Source organism: Galeopterus variegatus, unplaced genomic scaffold (genome assembly GCF_000696425.1).
Source record: "Galeopterus variegatus unplaced genomic scaffold, G_variegatus-3.0.2 Scaffold462, whole genome shotgun sequence".
NCBI classification, from domain to species: domain Eukaryota; kingdom Metazoa; phylum Chordata; class Mammalia; order Dermoptera; family Cynocephalidae; genus Galeopterus; species Galeopterus variegatus.
The window spans coordinates 7,054-24,059 of NW_007726573.1; the positions used below are offsets into that span (position 1 = coordinate 7,054).

The following is a 17,006-nucleotide window of genomic DNA, read 5'->3' on the forward strand; positions in this document are numbered from 1 at the left end:
CATGATCCAAGAGAAATGAAAACATATGTCCATAGGAAAACTTGCACATGAATATTCATAGCAGCATTATTCACAGCTAAAAAGTGGAAACAACCCAAATGTTCCTCAGTTGATGAATAGATAAAATATGGAATAGTCATACAAAGGAATATTATCCAGCCATAAAAAGAATGAATTACTGATACTTACTACAGCATGGATGAACCTTAAAAATATTATGCTAAGTGAAAGAAGACAATCACAAATGATCGACCACATATTCTATGATTTCATGTGAAACTTGAATAAGAACCAAAAAGTAGATTAGTGTTTGGCTAGGGCTGCCAGAGTGGAGAATGAGGAATAACTGCTAACAGATATGGAATCTGGGGGGAGGTGATGAAAACATACTAAATTTAGATTGTGGTGATGGTTGCATGATTATGTGATTATACTAAAAACCACTGAACTGTATACTTTAAATGAGTATATTTTATGGTATGTGAATTATATCTCAATAAAGCTGTAAAAAAAATTTTTAAGCATCTAAGATGACTCCAGATTTTGTTATGTGCAGTGATACCCAGAGACCAGGGAAACATGAAACAGAGTTAGATACAGAGATCTGGAGCTTGAAAACAGTCAGTGTTATAGCTATGAATGGGGCAGGTCCCTTGCCAGTCCTTCTGTGGGAAAAGAAATATAGAAACCGTGACAGCTTTTTCTGGTGCCAGGGATCTGACAGTTCTCTGTTAGCAACTTGCTTACATTCTGCAGACACCAGCCCTACTTAGAGTCTAAGTTGGCTTTTTAGCTTTCTAGCTGGCCCAAACATGTTAGAGTGGGTTGATAAAGATGTGCTAAATTCATCTCGTTTTGCTTTTGTTCTGCAGTTTTTGAAGAGCCGGAAGATCCAAGCAACAGATCGTTTTTCTCTGAAATTATCTCTTCGATTTCGGATGTGAAGTTCAGTCACAGTGGGAGGTATATCATGACCAGGGACTATCTGACCGTTAAAGTCTGGGATCTCAACATGGAAAACCGCCCCATCGAGACTTACCAGGTACAGACCACCACCCGCCCATAGGTACATTAAGCAGTCCCCTTGTGTGCTTCTAAGTCACAGCCTCTGCCTGCAAAGTGATATACTGGTTAAAATAGTACAAGCTGTAAATGTCAAAGGAAAGAGAAAGACAAGTTCATTGAACATGTGTGCTAAGGAAGTGATTATAACAATGGACCACGGAATCTAAGATAGGTAAGAAGGAAAGGATAAGTCACAGCCTCTGCCTGCAAAGTGATATACTGGTTAAAATAGTACAAGCTGTAAATGTCATAGGATTTGAGATAAGGGTACACATGGAGAGGCTAGAATTCAAGTTGACCCGCACGGACTGAGTACTAATGTGGATGGATACTATAGACACAGAAGTGAACCAGACAAATATAGTCCTGCTCCCGTGGAGCTCCCCATCTGGTGGGGCAGCCACTGATGAGCAAGGAAGCGAGGGTGCAGGACAAATTTGATGTGGGAGGTGAGAGGAAAAGAAGCACTATGGATCACTCCAGGGTTTTCATCCTGAGCAACTACAAAAGTAGAATCACCATTTTACTTAGATGAGGAAATTGAGAGTTTGGTTTTGGACACTTTCAGCTAATTGAACATCCCAACAGAGATGGACAGTAGACAGCTCAGTGTGAGTCTGGATATACTCGTACCTAGCCTAGAGATATAAATTTGCTACTCATGAGTACATAGTGAGTATTTAAAGCTATAGGACTGGATGAGATCTCCTAGGCAATGAGTACAATTAGAAAAGAGGTCAGGAACTGCCCTGGAGCCCCAGTGTATACAGGTTGAAAACAGGAAAGGATTTGGCAAGAGAGATTGGGGAAAGGTGGCCAGCCAGTGAGGTGGTAGGAATCTGCGAGGAGTGTCCTAGAAACCAAGTGAAGAAAATGTCTTGAGGAGGAGGAAGTCGCTGAATGCTGTTGCGAATCAAGTATGAAAAAACCAAGAATCGACCATTGGATTTAGTAATGTGGAGATTACCAGTAACCTCAATGGAAGACGAGTAGGTGGAGTGGGGTGAACAAGTGTCTGATTGGAGTGGGTCCAGGAAAAGAGGATGTGAACAAAAGGACAGACAACTGTTGCAACAAATTCGGTTCTGAAGGGAACAGAGAAATGGGGTGATGTCTGGAATGGGATACAGGCTGAAGAAGGAATCACAGCATGTTTTATGCCAATAGGAAGAAGCCAGCAGAGAGAGGGATGGAGTCCATTGCAGAATTGACCTCAGATAAGACAGATAATTCATCCGTCAAAGGAAGGAGAGCAGTGTATATAGCTATAGATGGAAGAGGTTCATAAATTTTGTGATGGGAACATGTAGATGTTTTCTTATTGCTTCTGTTTTCTCTGTAAGGTAAGAACAAGGTCATTAGCTGAATGAGAAGGAAGAAAAAGTGTAAAATATTCACCTAAAGAAAGGGAAATGTTATAGGGTTGGAGGGTTGCTCAGGGATCCACTTGAAGTTTATATTTTTGATTCAAACTAAGATTAATCTGTATGATTGTGTGTTTCTTCCCAGCCACATTCACCTTCTTGGTATAGGTAAGGAAAGGAAAGAAAGTTAGATTTCACCAGTGATAGGGTTTTGCCAAGTGAGTACAAAGGAAAGAGAAAGACAAGTTCATTGAACGTGTGTGCTAAGGAAGTGATTGTAATAATGGACCACGGAATCTAAGATAGGTAAGAAGGAAAGGACAGAGGAAAGCAGTAAGGTCAGTGAATTTGAAGAATTGATAGAATCGAGATACTAGAGGGAANACTAAATTTAGATTGTGGTGATGGTTGCATGATTATGTGATTATACTAAAAACCACTGAACTATACTTTAAATGAGTATATTTTATGGTATGTAAATTATATCTCAATAAAGCTGTAAAAAAAATTTTTAAGCATCTAAGATGACTCCAGATTTTGTTATGTGCAGTGATACCCAGAGACCAGGGAAACATGAAACAGAGTTAGATACAGAGATCTGGAGCTTGAAAACAGTCAGTGTTATAGCTATGAATGGGGCAGGTCCCTTGCCAGTCCTTCTGTGGGAAAAGAAATATAGAAACCGTGACAGCTTTTTCTGGTGCCAGGGATCTGACAGTTCTCTGTTAGCAACTTGCTTACATTCTGCAGACACCAGCCCTACTTAGAGTCTAAGTTGGCTTTTTAGCTTTCTAGCTGGCCCAAACATGTTAGAGTGGGTTGATAAAGATGTGCTAAATTCATCTCGTTTTGCTTTTGTTCTGCAGTTTTTGAAGAGCCGGAAGATCCAAGCAACAGATCGTTTTTCTCTGAAATTATCTCTTCGATTTCGGATGTGAAGTTCAGTCACAGTGGGAGGTATATCATGACCAGGGACTATCTGACCGTTAAAGTCTGGGATCTCAACATGGAAAACCGCCCCATCGAGACTTACCAGGTACAGACCACCACCCGCCCATAGGTACATTAAGCAGTCCCCTTGTGTGCTTCTAAGTCACAGCCTCTGCCTGCAAAGTGATATACTGGTTAAAATAGTACAAGCTGTAAATGTCATAGGATTTGAGATAAGGGTACACATGGAGAGGCTAGAATTCAAGTTGACCCGCACGGACTGAGTACTAATGTGGATGGATACTATAGACACAGAAGTGAACCAGACAAATATAGTCCTGCTCCCGTGGAGCTCCCCATCTGGTGGGGCAGCCACTGATGAGCAAGGAAGCGAGGGTGCAGGACAAATTTGATGTGGGAGGTGAGAGGAAAAGAAGCACTATGGATCACTCCAGGGTTTTCATCCTGAGCAACTACAAAAGTAGAATCACCATTTTACTTAGATGAGGAAATTGAGAGTTTGGTTTTGGACACTTTCAGCTAATTGAACATCCCAACAGAGATGGACAGTAGACAGCTCAGTGTGAGTCTGGATATACTCGTACCTAGCCTAGAGATATAAATTTGCTACTCATGAGTACATAGTGAGTATTTAAAGCTATAGGACTGGATGAGATCTCCTAGGCAATGAGTACAATTAGAAAAGAGGTCAGGAACTGCCCTGGAGCCCCAGTGTATACAGGTTGAAAACAGGAAAGGATTTGGCAAGAGAGATTGGGGAAAGGTGGCCAGCCAGTGAGGTGGTAGGAATCTGCGAGGAGTGTCCTAGAAACCAAGTGAAGAAAATGTCTTGAGGAGGAGGAAGTCGCTGAATGCTGTTGCGAATCAAGTATGAAAAAACCAAGAATCGACCATTGGATTTAGTAATGTGGAGATTACCAGTAACCTCAATGGAAGACGAGTAGGTGGAGTGGGGTGAACAAGTGTCTGATTGGAGTGGGTCCAGGAAAAGAGGATGTGAACAAAAGGACAGACAACTGTTGCAACAAATTCGGTTCTGAAGGGAACAGAGAAATGGGGTGATGTCTGGAATGGGATACAGGCTGAAGAAGGAATCACAGCATGTTTTATGCCAATAGGAAGAAGCCAGCAGAGAGAGGGATGGAGTCCATTGCAGAATTGACCTCAGATAAGACAGATAATTCATCCGTCAAAGGAAGGAGAGCAGTGTATATAGCTATAGATGGAAGAGGTTCATAAATTTTGTGATGGGAACATGTAGATGTTTTCTTATTGCTTCTGTTTTCTCTGTAAGGTAAGAACAAGGTCATTAGCTGAATGAGAAGGAAGAAAAAGTGTAAAATATTCACCTAAAGAAAGGGAAATGTTATAGGGTTGGAGGGTTGCTCAGGGATCCACTTGAAGTTTATATTTTTGATTCAAACTAAGATTAATCTGTATGATTGTGTGTTTCTTCCCAGCCACATTCACCTTCTTGGTATAGGTAAGGAAAGGAAAGAAAGTTAGATTTCACCAGTGATAGGGTTTTGCCAAGTGAGTACAAAGGAAAGAGAAAGACAAGTTCATTGAACGTGTGTGCTAAGGAAGTGATTGTAATAATGGACCACGGAATCTAAGATAGGTAAGAAGGAAAGGACAGAGGAAAGCAGTAAGGTCAGTGAATTTGAAGAATTGATAGAATCGAGATACTAGAGGGAATGAACTAAAAAGATAGGAGGTAGCAATAGAGTGAGATGTGCTCAGGAGGTGCAGTTACAGTAATGACAAGGTTCATCATACGACCAAGGAAGCAAAGGACAAAACTCATTGAGACCAAGTAACTGAGGGACCAGAGTGTTTGAGTCACGAGGGATGATGGCAGGAAAAGTGATGGAGGTGCTAAAATTGCTTCCAGGAATGAGGAAGAAGGACTTGGAGCTTACTTTCAATGCCTGTAAGTTTGATGGCATGACTTCAAAGGAGCTGAGGACTTTAGACAGGAATAATTGTCTGGAACAGCAAGGAACCCATCTGCCCCATCTTGGCGCATGGAGTGGGAGCAAAAATCCAGCCACCCCTTGAGTGTTCCCAGAAGAAACAGCATCTTCAGGGGAGAGACACAGTCAGAGGAAGGAGAAAGAAACATTCAGAGAGGAGGCTGAGGACACTGGAGACTTTGATGACTAACTGAATTTCAGTGGGTATTGGAAAAAGACTTGAGAGCCAGATGTCAAGGCCACAGATGTCATTGAGATTGTTGTTGCTTCTGTGGTTTAATGAGCATCCTGTCTACAGTCTTATTGTCCCCTGAATCCTGCCCAAACTTGAGGACTCAGATCCACAGCCCCTGCCCCACGCTCTCACTCACAGCCCTTCATCTTTAGCCCAGGGCTGGAGCAATACCAGGGTCCTCTTTGGGCTGCATAAGGCAAACCACAGCGGGGTGCAACCGTCCATACAAACAGGAGGGCAGAGGAACGAGAACCTGTGGGGGCAGCATTCACAGAGGTGTGGCCTGCTGGAGAGCCTGGGTTAGAAAAGAGTAGATTTTAGGACATGTGGTGGCAAGAGCAATTAGTACTTTTATTTTAGGGAAAGACTTTTATTTTAGGGAAAGGCTTTTAGAACAAGGCTAGTTTTAGAACACAGCTAACTAGCTGTGACATGAAGTAATCAGCATTCTAAGTTTGTGGTTCTGAAGCCATGTTCAGCTGGTGCTATACTTGGAAATGATTTTTGGTTTTTTGTAGAACACTAAGAAGTAAGTATCATAGCACATGTATTGGAATGCAACATCACGAACTTTTATTTTAACTTATTTTAATTTTTGATAGTGTATGTCAGAGCAATTTGATTAAATTCATATATCAAAGATGGTAAATAAACTCTAATTCAGTGAGTGTCTAGAACACAATTGAAAAAGATTTTGAGGTCCAGTGGTAAAGAATTCACTGATCAATTACTAATGCCTGCCCTGGGCAGGACATAGGTAATGCTCCTACCATACATGTATTAACAGATCTCGAGCATGTTTCCATGAAACAGAAGCTATAGACTTAGCTAATTCCTACTTATTTTCAAGTTTTATAGAACAGAGGTTGGCAAACTATGAATTGCAGGCCAAATTTAGTTCCCCATTTGTCTTTGTAAATAAAGTTTTACTGAAACACAGCCATGCACAATCATTTACCTATCAGCTGTGGCTGCTTTCATGCTACAGGGGCAGAGGTGTGAAAGAGACCATATGGCCCACTAAGCCTAAAATATTTGCTATCTAGCCCTTTACAGGAAAAGTGTTCAACTCCTAAACTGTTAGGACAAACCAGCAGAGTTTACTCTTGCTAGGCCTTCTGAGCAGCCCAGTAACTATACGACACCACGCTTCCACAAGTAGATAATTTGAGAGCCACCATGTTGGGAGAATCAGTCTAGTGTCAAGAAGCCCATACGCAAACTAATAGGAGCATAGAAATGAAATAATATTTGGAACATGGAGAAAGAAGTATTAAATAGCATGAGTTTTAGGTTTTCCATTGCTCCACACTCTAGATGTTTCTCATGTGTGTATCTTACCTTATTCTCTCCTCTGGTGGAGAAAGGTCCATCTGGTTTGCATGGGTTTTTTTAAACAACAGAAGATAAATTCAATGTATCTTCATAGTAGATGTTATTTTTCTTTAAATGCTTTCTGTTGGAGGTGGGCAGGAGCTCCCTGGACTTTAGGTGCTATAGAGGAAAAATAGCAGTTCAGACTAGGTTTTCCCTAGAATCCTTACTGACTTATTTTCCTAGAATTATTTATGGAGTTCTCAGCAATGTGGTTCCTGCTAATGGGTCCACACTTCCCAGGCACACAAGTTTAGACACTTATTACTCACCTGTGGTGTTTCTGTAAGACAAAATGCCAAAGGTGAATGGTGAGAGAACAGGAAAGGGTCATAAAGAAGAGGCAGGTGGAACCACTGCCCTATTTATAAACCTTTACTGCTCTGCCCCCAGGGGAGTCAATGAGTTAGTTTATAGCAGGGATACCTCTATAAGAGCAGGACACAAGCCTCCCCCTTGCATCTTCCACATGCATCTAACGACGCCAAAAGCCCTGCTGCAGATAGATTCCCTTGTCACAGTAGCACAGAAGCAGTTACCCTGACAAGGCCTGGAACTGTTTGAGAACAAGAGATTAAAGGTGAGGAAATTAATTTGCAGAGTTGGAAATAATTACACAATCCAAATAACTCAGAGAGCTCTCAAATACCCAAAACATCTCATATAACATAGGATGAATCCGACCTCATTCCTTTGCCCAATCCTAAGCCCGCAACTGAGCCTCTGAGCTCAGCATCCAGCAGAACTCTCAGCAGGAGAGGAGAAGGGACCCGGGCTGCAGGCAAAAGGAGATTGAACCATCACTCTAAGCGTTAATCTAAACGAAGTTTCACAGTGCCCTGGGAAACAACTTCCTGCCTTCATTCAGTTCTAACTCCCCCTCTCTTGGCCTCACTTGAGTTCATTATCACAGCTCCTGTCTAAGAGACCCCATGTCAGGGGAAGCTAATGAAGTGCAGCAAGCAGGAGGCAGGTTGCTAGAGTAGCTTCGAGGGTGTGCACCAGAACCCAAAGACCAGGGTGCACCTCCCACTCTGTCGCGTTCTTTCCTGTATGATCTTGGACAGATAATGTCATTATCCCTGTGCTTCATGTTCCATTAAAGTGAATAGGATGATAGTATCTACAACATAAGATGGTTTTGGACATAAAGAGAGATTTGTATGGATAAAGCACCTGGCCAATTATAACAAGCTAGCATAGTGGGTATGGCCGTTATTATTTTACCACTCTCTATTAGTGAGTTCAGGAAGGATTACCCTAGAAAAATTGAACCCTCTGAACCTTCTTCATCTGTCCATCTGCATCTACACCTGAGTTATTGAATGTAGCTGGAGAAAAATACCCAACTGTGCTGACCAGCCTCATTTGAAATTCACGTCCAACCACTTCGAGTGTCCCCCGGTGCCCCCCAGCAATCCTACACTGTTTCCCAACCATGCCCCTCCCTCCTCACTTTCAGCTGATAACCTTGTTCCTTATTTCACTGAAAAAGAGAATGAGGAGAGAATTGCCACATAGCCCAGGGCTGCCCCTTTCATCTCGGAGTCTATTCAACACCCACCTGGCCAATTATAACAAGCTAGCATAGTGGGTATGGCCGTTATTATTTTACCACTCTCTGTATTAGTGAGTTCAGGAAGGATTACCCTAGAAAAATTGAACCCTCCGAACCTTCTTCATCTGTCCATCTGCATCTACACCTGAGTTATTGAATGTAGCTGGAGAAAAATACCTAACTGTGCTGACCAGCCTCATTTGAAATTCACGTCCAACCACTTCGAGGGTCCCCCGGTGCCCCCCAGCAATCTTACACTGTTTCCCAACCATGCCCCTCCCTCCTCACTTTCAGCTGATAACCTTGTTGCTTATTTCACTGAAAAAGAGAATGAGGAGAGAATTGCCACATAGCCCAGGGCTGCCCCTTTCATCTCAAAGTCTATTCAACACATCTGCTTGCAGAGACATCTCCAAATTATCGTACCCAAAAATGAACATGGTGTCTCCCTCCTTCCACTTGCTCAGGATAAAGATCTGGAAACCATCTTTGACTCCTGCTTTTTTTCCCCACACCTCAGAGTTGATCTAAGCCCTATCACTTCTCACTCCAAACAAGTGGAGAATCTGACCACTTCCTGCCATTGCTCTCACCCTGGCCCAAGCCATCATCTGTCACCCAGGTTACAGCTGGTCTCCCTGCCTTCGTCCTCACACCTTTACAATCTAGTGAAACCCAGCAGGCTAGAAGGCCTATGTGAACCAGTCACCTGCTCCCTCACCACCCCTCCACCACACTCTCTCCAGGACTTCTGCCTCTGAGCCTTTGCATTGGCTGTTCCCTATGTTTGGAAGGCCTTTCCCCCAGATACGGTTGTGGCTCATTCATCTCCTGCAGGCAGCTCCTCCCATGCTGCCTTACCAGGTGAAGCCTTGGCTACTCACCATACATACAACAGCACCTCCCAGATGTCCCAATCTCTTTTCCAGATGTTTTTGTTCTATGATTTTATCACCATCTAAGTGATCTATATTTACTTGGTCTCTCCCCTGATACGGGGTTGAAAATACCACAGGCTGTTTGGTTCACTGCTCTATCCCAAGCACATAGCAGGTATTCAACAAATACTTGTTGAATGGTGTTCTCAAAAGCCTGTGAGCAAATCAGCTTAGAAAATGGGAATCTACCACTTATTGGGCCTGTTCTATGCCACCGTCTATGCACACAAGCTTTTTTAATTCACGCTGGCCACATGAGAAGCTCAACAACCCATCCTAACATCCCACAGCTAGAAAGGGCCAAGCCCTGGATTCAGATCCAGTGCTACGTGATCTGAGGCATGTGTTCACTGAATTAACAGCTCATGTCAGCAGAGGAGGTGTCCTCAGAAATATCAATTTTTACAGTAATAACTGACCTTCTTGATATGTTTCCTCCCCAGGTTCATGACTACCTCCGCAGCAAGCTGTGCTCTCTCTATGAAAATGATTGCATTTTTGATAAATTTGAATGTGTGTGGAATGGGTCAGACAGGTAAGAAAGGCTGTGGTGGGACACCCTTCCAGAGGTGGACCCTCACCTAGAGGAGGCTCTGGGCACTTTATCCTAAGTGGAGTATAGCCAAAGGCAGGTCAGACCTGGCCAGGATGTGCTATGTCCTTGAGGTCCAGCCTGGGAAGAATGTGGTGAGACCCTTGAATCCTTTTTCAGGACTGGCACAGGTGACCATTTAATGTCAATAAAAAAGTCCTATCTTTTCCACATAAGATACCCCAGAGCTAGGTCAACATGCCGAAATGAAGATCACTTATAATCCGCCAGCAAATTCCAGCCTGAGCAGTTCAGATTACTGCAAAGTGGGCTTTCTAGATCAAAATCATCCCTTGAAGCTGCTAGTGTATACCTGGACAAAGGCCCTAGTGGTTCATTAGCTAAATTCTACTGACCTCATTTATCACATTCCTTCAAAGTGATTTATGACTGTTTTAAGGCCTTTGATTTCAACAATACTTCATATTACCTCCTAATAGTTCATTTTTAGTTTGACAAATACAGATGATTCTGAGTTCTGTGAGAACTAAGTGCAGGCTACCAGGGGCTGGTTTAGTTTCTTGATGAAGGTGACACCAATAATAATAATGTTTGGAAACATGGAAATTCTCTTATGGAAAGACACTCAGATTCAAGCTTATAGTGAGCACAAGCCATCTCTCTCTGCCTGTTTTGTGGCTTTCTTTGCCACTGACCCAAAATGAACCCCCTACTTAAAAGGATATTAAGGAGTCACCACATGGCAAAAGACCCAAGTCACACTGTCCAGTTGGTATAGGACAGAAAGTAAAGCGACTGAGACGTATGAACAAAATCCCCCAAGGGGAAAAAAAGCCAGCCCTATCGTCTTATTATTTATTTATATTTATAAACATTTATTCATTCATTGTTTATTATTAATAGATATAACATTATTTCTATGTTTATTGCTTCAATTTCCTTTCTATCTTAGCCTAGATTCAAAAACTACACTTATTTGGCACCCACTATGTTCCAGGCACCTTCACATGCATTATTTTATTTAATCCCACCCAGTCCAACGAGGTTGTTTTCATCATCCCCACTTTACAGTTGAGGAAACTGAGGCTTAGCAAGATAAGGCAACCTGCCCAACCTCATAAACTAGTAAGTAGTAGAGACAAAAGTAAGAAGTTTTGAGTTTGAATTCTAAGATCAACATCCTCTCTATAACATCACAATTGGAAATTTTATTTCTGGTTCAGATAAGGTTGAGATCCACCCCCCGCCAAAAAAAAAAAAAAGACTTTCTCTTACTTGTTTAAAAATAAGTCAGGGCAGGGTGGGGGAAGTGAGTATCTGTGCACGGGAAGCCGTGAGGCCTCGGGGCTGCATGCTCTTGCCCTGGAGTCAGGCACAGGTAGATTTGAGGCCTGACTTTGCCGCTTATAGCAATGGGACCCTGTGCAACTGACTTCTCTGAAAATCCCTCGCGTTGGAAGTTGAAGTGAGAGCACAGAGGTAAAGCCCTCAGCGCCCAGCCTGGCAACGTAATAACCATTCACACTAGTATAAAGATAAATACAGTTCATGGACAAAATCTAACTTTGATTAATTTGCCTGGCACAGCTGACAAAGTACCCAAAACAAGCAGAGAATCTGACGACTTCCCACCACTGCTCTCACCCTGGCCCAAGCTGTCATCTGTCACCCACGTTACAGCCAGTCTCCCTGCCTTCGTCCTCGCCCCTTTACAATCTAGAGAAACCCAGCAAGCTCAGTGGTCCTTTCTGTGATGCTTCACCTTACACAGAGTAGAGGGCCTGAGTGAACCGGTCACCTGCCCCCTCACCACCCCTCCACCACACTCCCTCCAGGACTTCTGCCTCTAGGTCTCTGCATGGGTTGTTCCAAGCCAGCCTCTCCGGTGGGGATGCCCCCATGGGACCCCCTCACCACCCCTCCACCACACTCCCTCCAGGACTTCTGCCTCTAGGTCTCTGCATGGGCTGTTCCAAGCCAGCCTCTCCAGTGGGGATGCCCCCATGGGCGTGAACCGGTCACCTGCCCCCTCACCACCCCTCCACCACACTCCCTCCAGGACTTCTGCCTCTAGGTCTCTGCATGGGTTGTTCCAAGCCAGCCTCTCCGGTGGGGATGCCCCCATGGGATGGTACTTAAGGAGCCCTTGCAGATCCCTCACCCAGGGTCTAGCTCTCTCCCTCTCAGCCTGTCACCATGTCTGAAATGTCACCATTAAAGATTCAGTGCCTTGCCTCTGGAGGGTTTTAGGCATTCACTGCTCTCCTGATTGATTGTAGATATCCCTGAGAATGGATAACTCCTGTAAAAATGTACAAACCATCTGTCCATCTACTACAAAATCTTATTTCACCATCTCAAATCCTTTTAAAATTGAATTTGGTTCCTCTCTCCGTGAGTAAGACCATGATGACATGTATTTTATAGATAAGTTTTCTGGAAGGGTTGAATTTAGAGCTAGTTCTTAGAAGGGGAGAGGACACCCCAGGGTCAGTGCACTGTGCTACTGGCATTTCTCCCACCGTGCTGATGCATGGAGTCCTAGAGGCCGGACAGCCCAGGAACCCCCTACAGCAGCTGTGCTTTCACGACCTCATTCTAGTCTCTCAGTCCTGATGGCAGGTCGGTAGGGCTGGATCATTAAAACCACTGGATTCCTTTACTGAGCCAAAGAACCAAAAGGAATCTATTGGACAAAAGTAAATAATTAGGAGGGTTATTACCATCCTTCATGCCCAAGCCCAACCAAAGAGCTTCTTGCTCTTAGTGATTCAAATGGAAGTCAGCACCCACCCTGCAGAGCCTGTTTGGTTTTATTGTTTTTAATAAAACCAGTGGTGCCACAAGCTGACCACGGGTGTGGTGGTGTTTGCTCCAGAAGGACACAATCAGGATATGTTACTACCTTTCTCCGTAACACTCAGTCACTCCCTATTTCCTCTCTACTTTGCAGTGTCATCATGACGGGCTCCTACAACAACTTCTTCAGGATGTTTGACCGAAACACCAAACGTGATGTGACCCTTGAGGCCTCAAGGGAAAACAGCAAACCTCGGGCTATCCTCAAACCCCGAAAAGTGTGCGTGGGGGGCAAGAGGAGAAAAGACGAGATCAGTGTCGACAGTCTGGACTTTAGCAAAAAGATCTTGCATACAGCTTGGCATCCTTCAGAAAATATTATAGCAGTGGCGGCTACAAATAACCTATATATATTCCAGGACAAGGTTAACTAGGAGGACAAGTTATTACTTAATAATCTCACATACTGAATACTAGTCAAACGAGTTTTTAATGTTTCTTTGGGTCTTCATTCGATGATACATTTGATTTTAATTTCCCTATGCAGAAAACAATTGGAATAGAATAAAAAGGAGTCCAACTTTCCCAGCTCCCCAGTTCTGAGAAACCATTGTCAAACCCAACAGGTTTGGGACACTTCTGTTTAGAACTGAAAGCTGCCAGCTAACAGTAATTCTTCCATAGTTGACTGGAATTTCTGATGCTTTTATTGCCCAGTTTTCTCTGGTGGGTCCAGTGTTTTGTTTCTAGGTGTCTGCTGCGATAAAATGAGGTTGTCTGTAGTATTTAAGGAGAAGAGAGGTTTTTTTTTAAATTAAGCAATTCCATTTGATTGAAAATCAACAAAAAATAAACACCGTTTACTCTTAGACAAATCCTCCTTGTTTTGCGAAACATCAGAACTTGTCAGTATCTCCTGCCCATCCTTCACCTTTTTTTTTTAATTCCCATTTTCCACTTTCTTTTTAACAATTTCATTTGAGCCAGAAATATCTTTCCCCAGGCTGAGAAGAGGACACAGAATGAAAGGGAGGCGAGCGTCAATACTGCTGGACTCTTTTTGTAAGGGCCATAGAAACAGCCTGAGAATTTGGCTAGGAAATGCCATGAATGCTTCAGGGGACATAAAGAGAACACTTTCTGCACAGTCTTCTCAGAGTTTGTTAGCCTGGCAAGGCTTTGTGGGGCCAGATTCCATCTGCTGCTTCGTTACTCTTGCTTTTTGTCCTTTTAAATGGCTCCCTATAACCCTCTACTTAAGTGTTCGATAGCTTTTTCTCTTCAACCTTTTCTAGCTTATTTATTAAAGGCTGAGTCCTGGTTGCTTATTATCCGATGTCCTAAATGAAGCAGTAAGTTGAACACAGGGGCACCACCCCTGGCTCCCTGAGAAAGGCTGGTCTGTTCTTTCGGGGTGTGTCTTCTGAGCAGCCCCCTCTCCTCCTCTTGGTCCTGGTAACCAAAAGTAATAATCCATCAATCTCCATTGTACCTAGAACAAAAATGGCCAATAAAAGTGCTGATTTGTAAAGTCTAATCAAGCATGTCTAAGCCCCCAAAGCTCACCATCTGGAAAAATAGACTGGGGGGCTCTCCTCCTACAAAAATGAAATGTGGGGGGATCAAGAAGCGGTGACATCAGAGCGAAGGAGGTCTGATTGAAGCTGTGGGGGCTGCTTCATGCTTCCCCCAGTTGGGGATTCAGACTTATAACTTCTTGAAAGCCACTTCCAGAAGGTTCTATATGGCACACCTCTGGGAAGGGCACTAAGTGAATTCAAGGGATTTATAAATTTGGAGAGGAGGCATAGGGAGTGGGTGTCCAGAAAGCTGGGTCTGGGTTCATGTCTCTGTATCTTGTCTTGATGATGCATTTCCTCTAACTAACTTCCACTGAGTGAATGGGAAATGGCTTGAGATGAGTGTTTTTCATTGAAAGAGGAATTTTCTTTCAGTTTGTGGATTTATCAGAAGTCCCAGCTTTCAAGTGTAATTTGCTTTGAGGAGAAAAACATAGTCAAAGAATCGTATTTGTCTCACTTCTAAGCTACTATTCACTTAATAACAGCTTTGGGGGAGGTAAATAACTATCTACATAAGTAAAAACAATTTTGTGACACACAGCCTGATTTCCTGAACATTACAACATGGAAGAGGTACAGCTCAAAATCGAGGGAGCCTGGGGACGAAGATGTGACTTTCTCAATGTCTCTTATTTTTCCTGCAATGAAATCCTCTCCTCTGGCATTGCAAGTAAAATGGCTCAGGTGGAAACTGTCTGGGCAGGATTTCTGGCCTGACTTGGACAATGTTCTTGAGGAGACCTGAGAGTCAGAAACTTGTCCAGCTCATAGAGAATTGTGCTGTGGTCGGAGGATCACTGGGTTATGTCCTAAGTTTACTGTTAACTACCTCAATGGACTTTTCTCCACTTCTCTGGGACTCAGTTCTCTGTCTGTACTAGGTGGCAGGTTGGGACCAATCATTGTTACTCAAACTTAAGCATCAACTCACCCCTTAACATTTATGTAAGGCACATTTCCTTAAAAGCAAGACTTAGCCTCCTCCAAAGAAATAATATTCATGAAATCGCAGTTCTGATGTGCCAGGTTTGTGTTTTGGGGGAGTTTTGTTTGTTTGTTTGTTTGTTTGTTTTGGCAGCTGGCCAGTACAGGGATCTGAAGTGAGCTAAGAGGCCAGCCTGGTTCTTCACATGTTGGTGTCAACTGTGCTCCCCAGAACTCACGTGAACAATTCTGGTCACGGTTTAAGGGGTTCACAGGCCCCCTGCAGTAGACTCCAAATAAAAGTCCCTACACTAGTCCAGCACCTTCTGCACATATACACACAACCTGAGACCCAGAGAGTAGGGAGAATTTTCCAGACAGCAGCAAAAACACAGGGCAGCCTTCTTCTCCTTCATCCTATATGAAGAAGGCCTCAGAGCAAACATCCAAGACTCCGAGCCACGAGCAGGAGGGGAAGGCCCTAGAGACAGGCCTTGGGAGCAATAGCCAGCATGTTTCACCAGTCATCTGCTCTTTGCCTGGTGCTGAACTACGTACTGCACATTTGTGATCTCCCTCAGCCACCGTGCTGGTGATATTTCTTAGTTGGCCACATACAGAAGTCAGTCTCTTTTCTAGCTGATGCTAAAAGCACTTAAACTGATTTGCCAGCTTTCCAACAGTTTGTTCAGTTCTAAGGACCCTGCCCTACTTTCTACTGCAAGGCCTGCTGCTTGGTAAGAGCCGTCATGTTACAACTGGAGGATTCAGTTGAATTAAGGAACATGAAAGCCACACTCCCCTGGGCTTTTATTAAAATCATCCTAATGCAACATTCAGTTCTTGATATTTAAAAACAAGCAATTCCAAAAGCTTTGGCAGACATCCATGCTTTCTCGTCAGGAGGAGGAAAACGAGTCAGAAGAAATAAAGAAGGAAGACACCAGCCAGCATCCAGGAGAGAGGTGCACACAGGTAGAGGGGCAGTAGGAACCAGCTTACCTCTCAGCTCCTCAAAGTCTGGCTCATGCCTTTACTCTTCTATTGGTTTAAAGCATCATAAAGTAATAAGAGCAACAGCACTCGCCGAGGACATGCTAGTGTCTCAGCATTATCTCCTCACCTCCTCACCTTAACCCCATGATGCCATTATTACTCCCATTTGCAAATGAGGAAGTAGACTCAAGTTGCCAACTAGCCAAGGGCACATGAGCAGTAAGAGATGGAACCAGGATCCAACTGAAGGTCTCTGACTCTAAAGCCAGAGCTGTTAAATACTGGTTCAAATACCTGCTAGTAGCTAACATTTATTCAGCATTTATTATGGGCCAGGCTTTGTTCTACAAATTTCACATGTATTAGTTCATTTACTCCCAAATCATTCGTACACACACACACACACACACATATATATGATGGTACTTCAAAAAGTTCATGGAAATGTTAGTATTTTTTAATTCTATTTTTGTCATGAACTTTTTGAAGTACCCTCCAATATAGACAGAAGTTACAGATTAGAAAACGAGTACCAGTAATGACCCACACGTTCATCGACATTAAAGATTCATTGATTACCTGGGATGTGTCAGGCAGCAAGGCACTAGGCAAGGGGCTAGAGTCACTTAGATGTACAGTAGGCCCCCTTATCTGTGGTTTTGCTTTCTGTGGTTTCAATTACCGCAGTCA

General features: G+C 43.4%; 1 protein-coding gene across 1 annotated transcript; it reads left to right on the top strand.

The window, feature by feature from the left end:
• Nucleotides 1-872: 872 nt before the first annotated feature.
• Nucleotides 873-14,350, top strand: LOC103587579 (serine/threonine-protein phosphatase 2A 55 kDa regulatory subunit B beta isoform-like; the record flags this gene model as incomplete). The annotated part of the gene is made up of 5 exons (XM_008569078.1): nt 873-1,042; nt 2,575-2,597; nt 3,258-3,465; nt 9,905-9,996; nt 12,968-14,350. Coding segments are annotated over 5 exons (773 nt in total), but the record flags the coding sequence as incomplete, so codon positions are not given.
• Nucleotides 14,351-17,006: the final 2,656 nt, after the last annotated feature.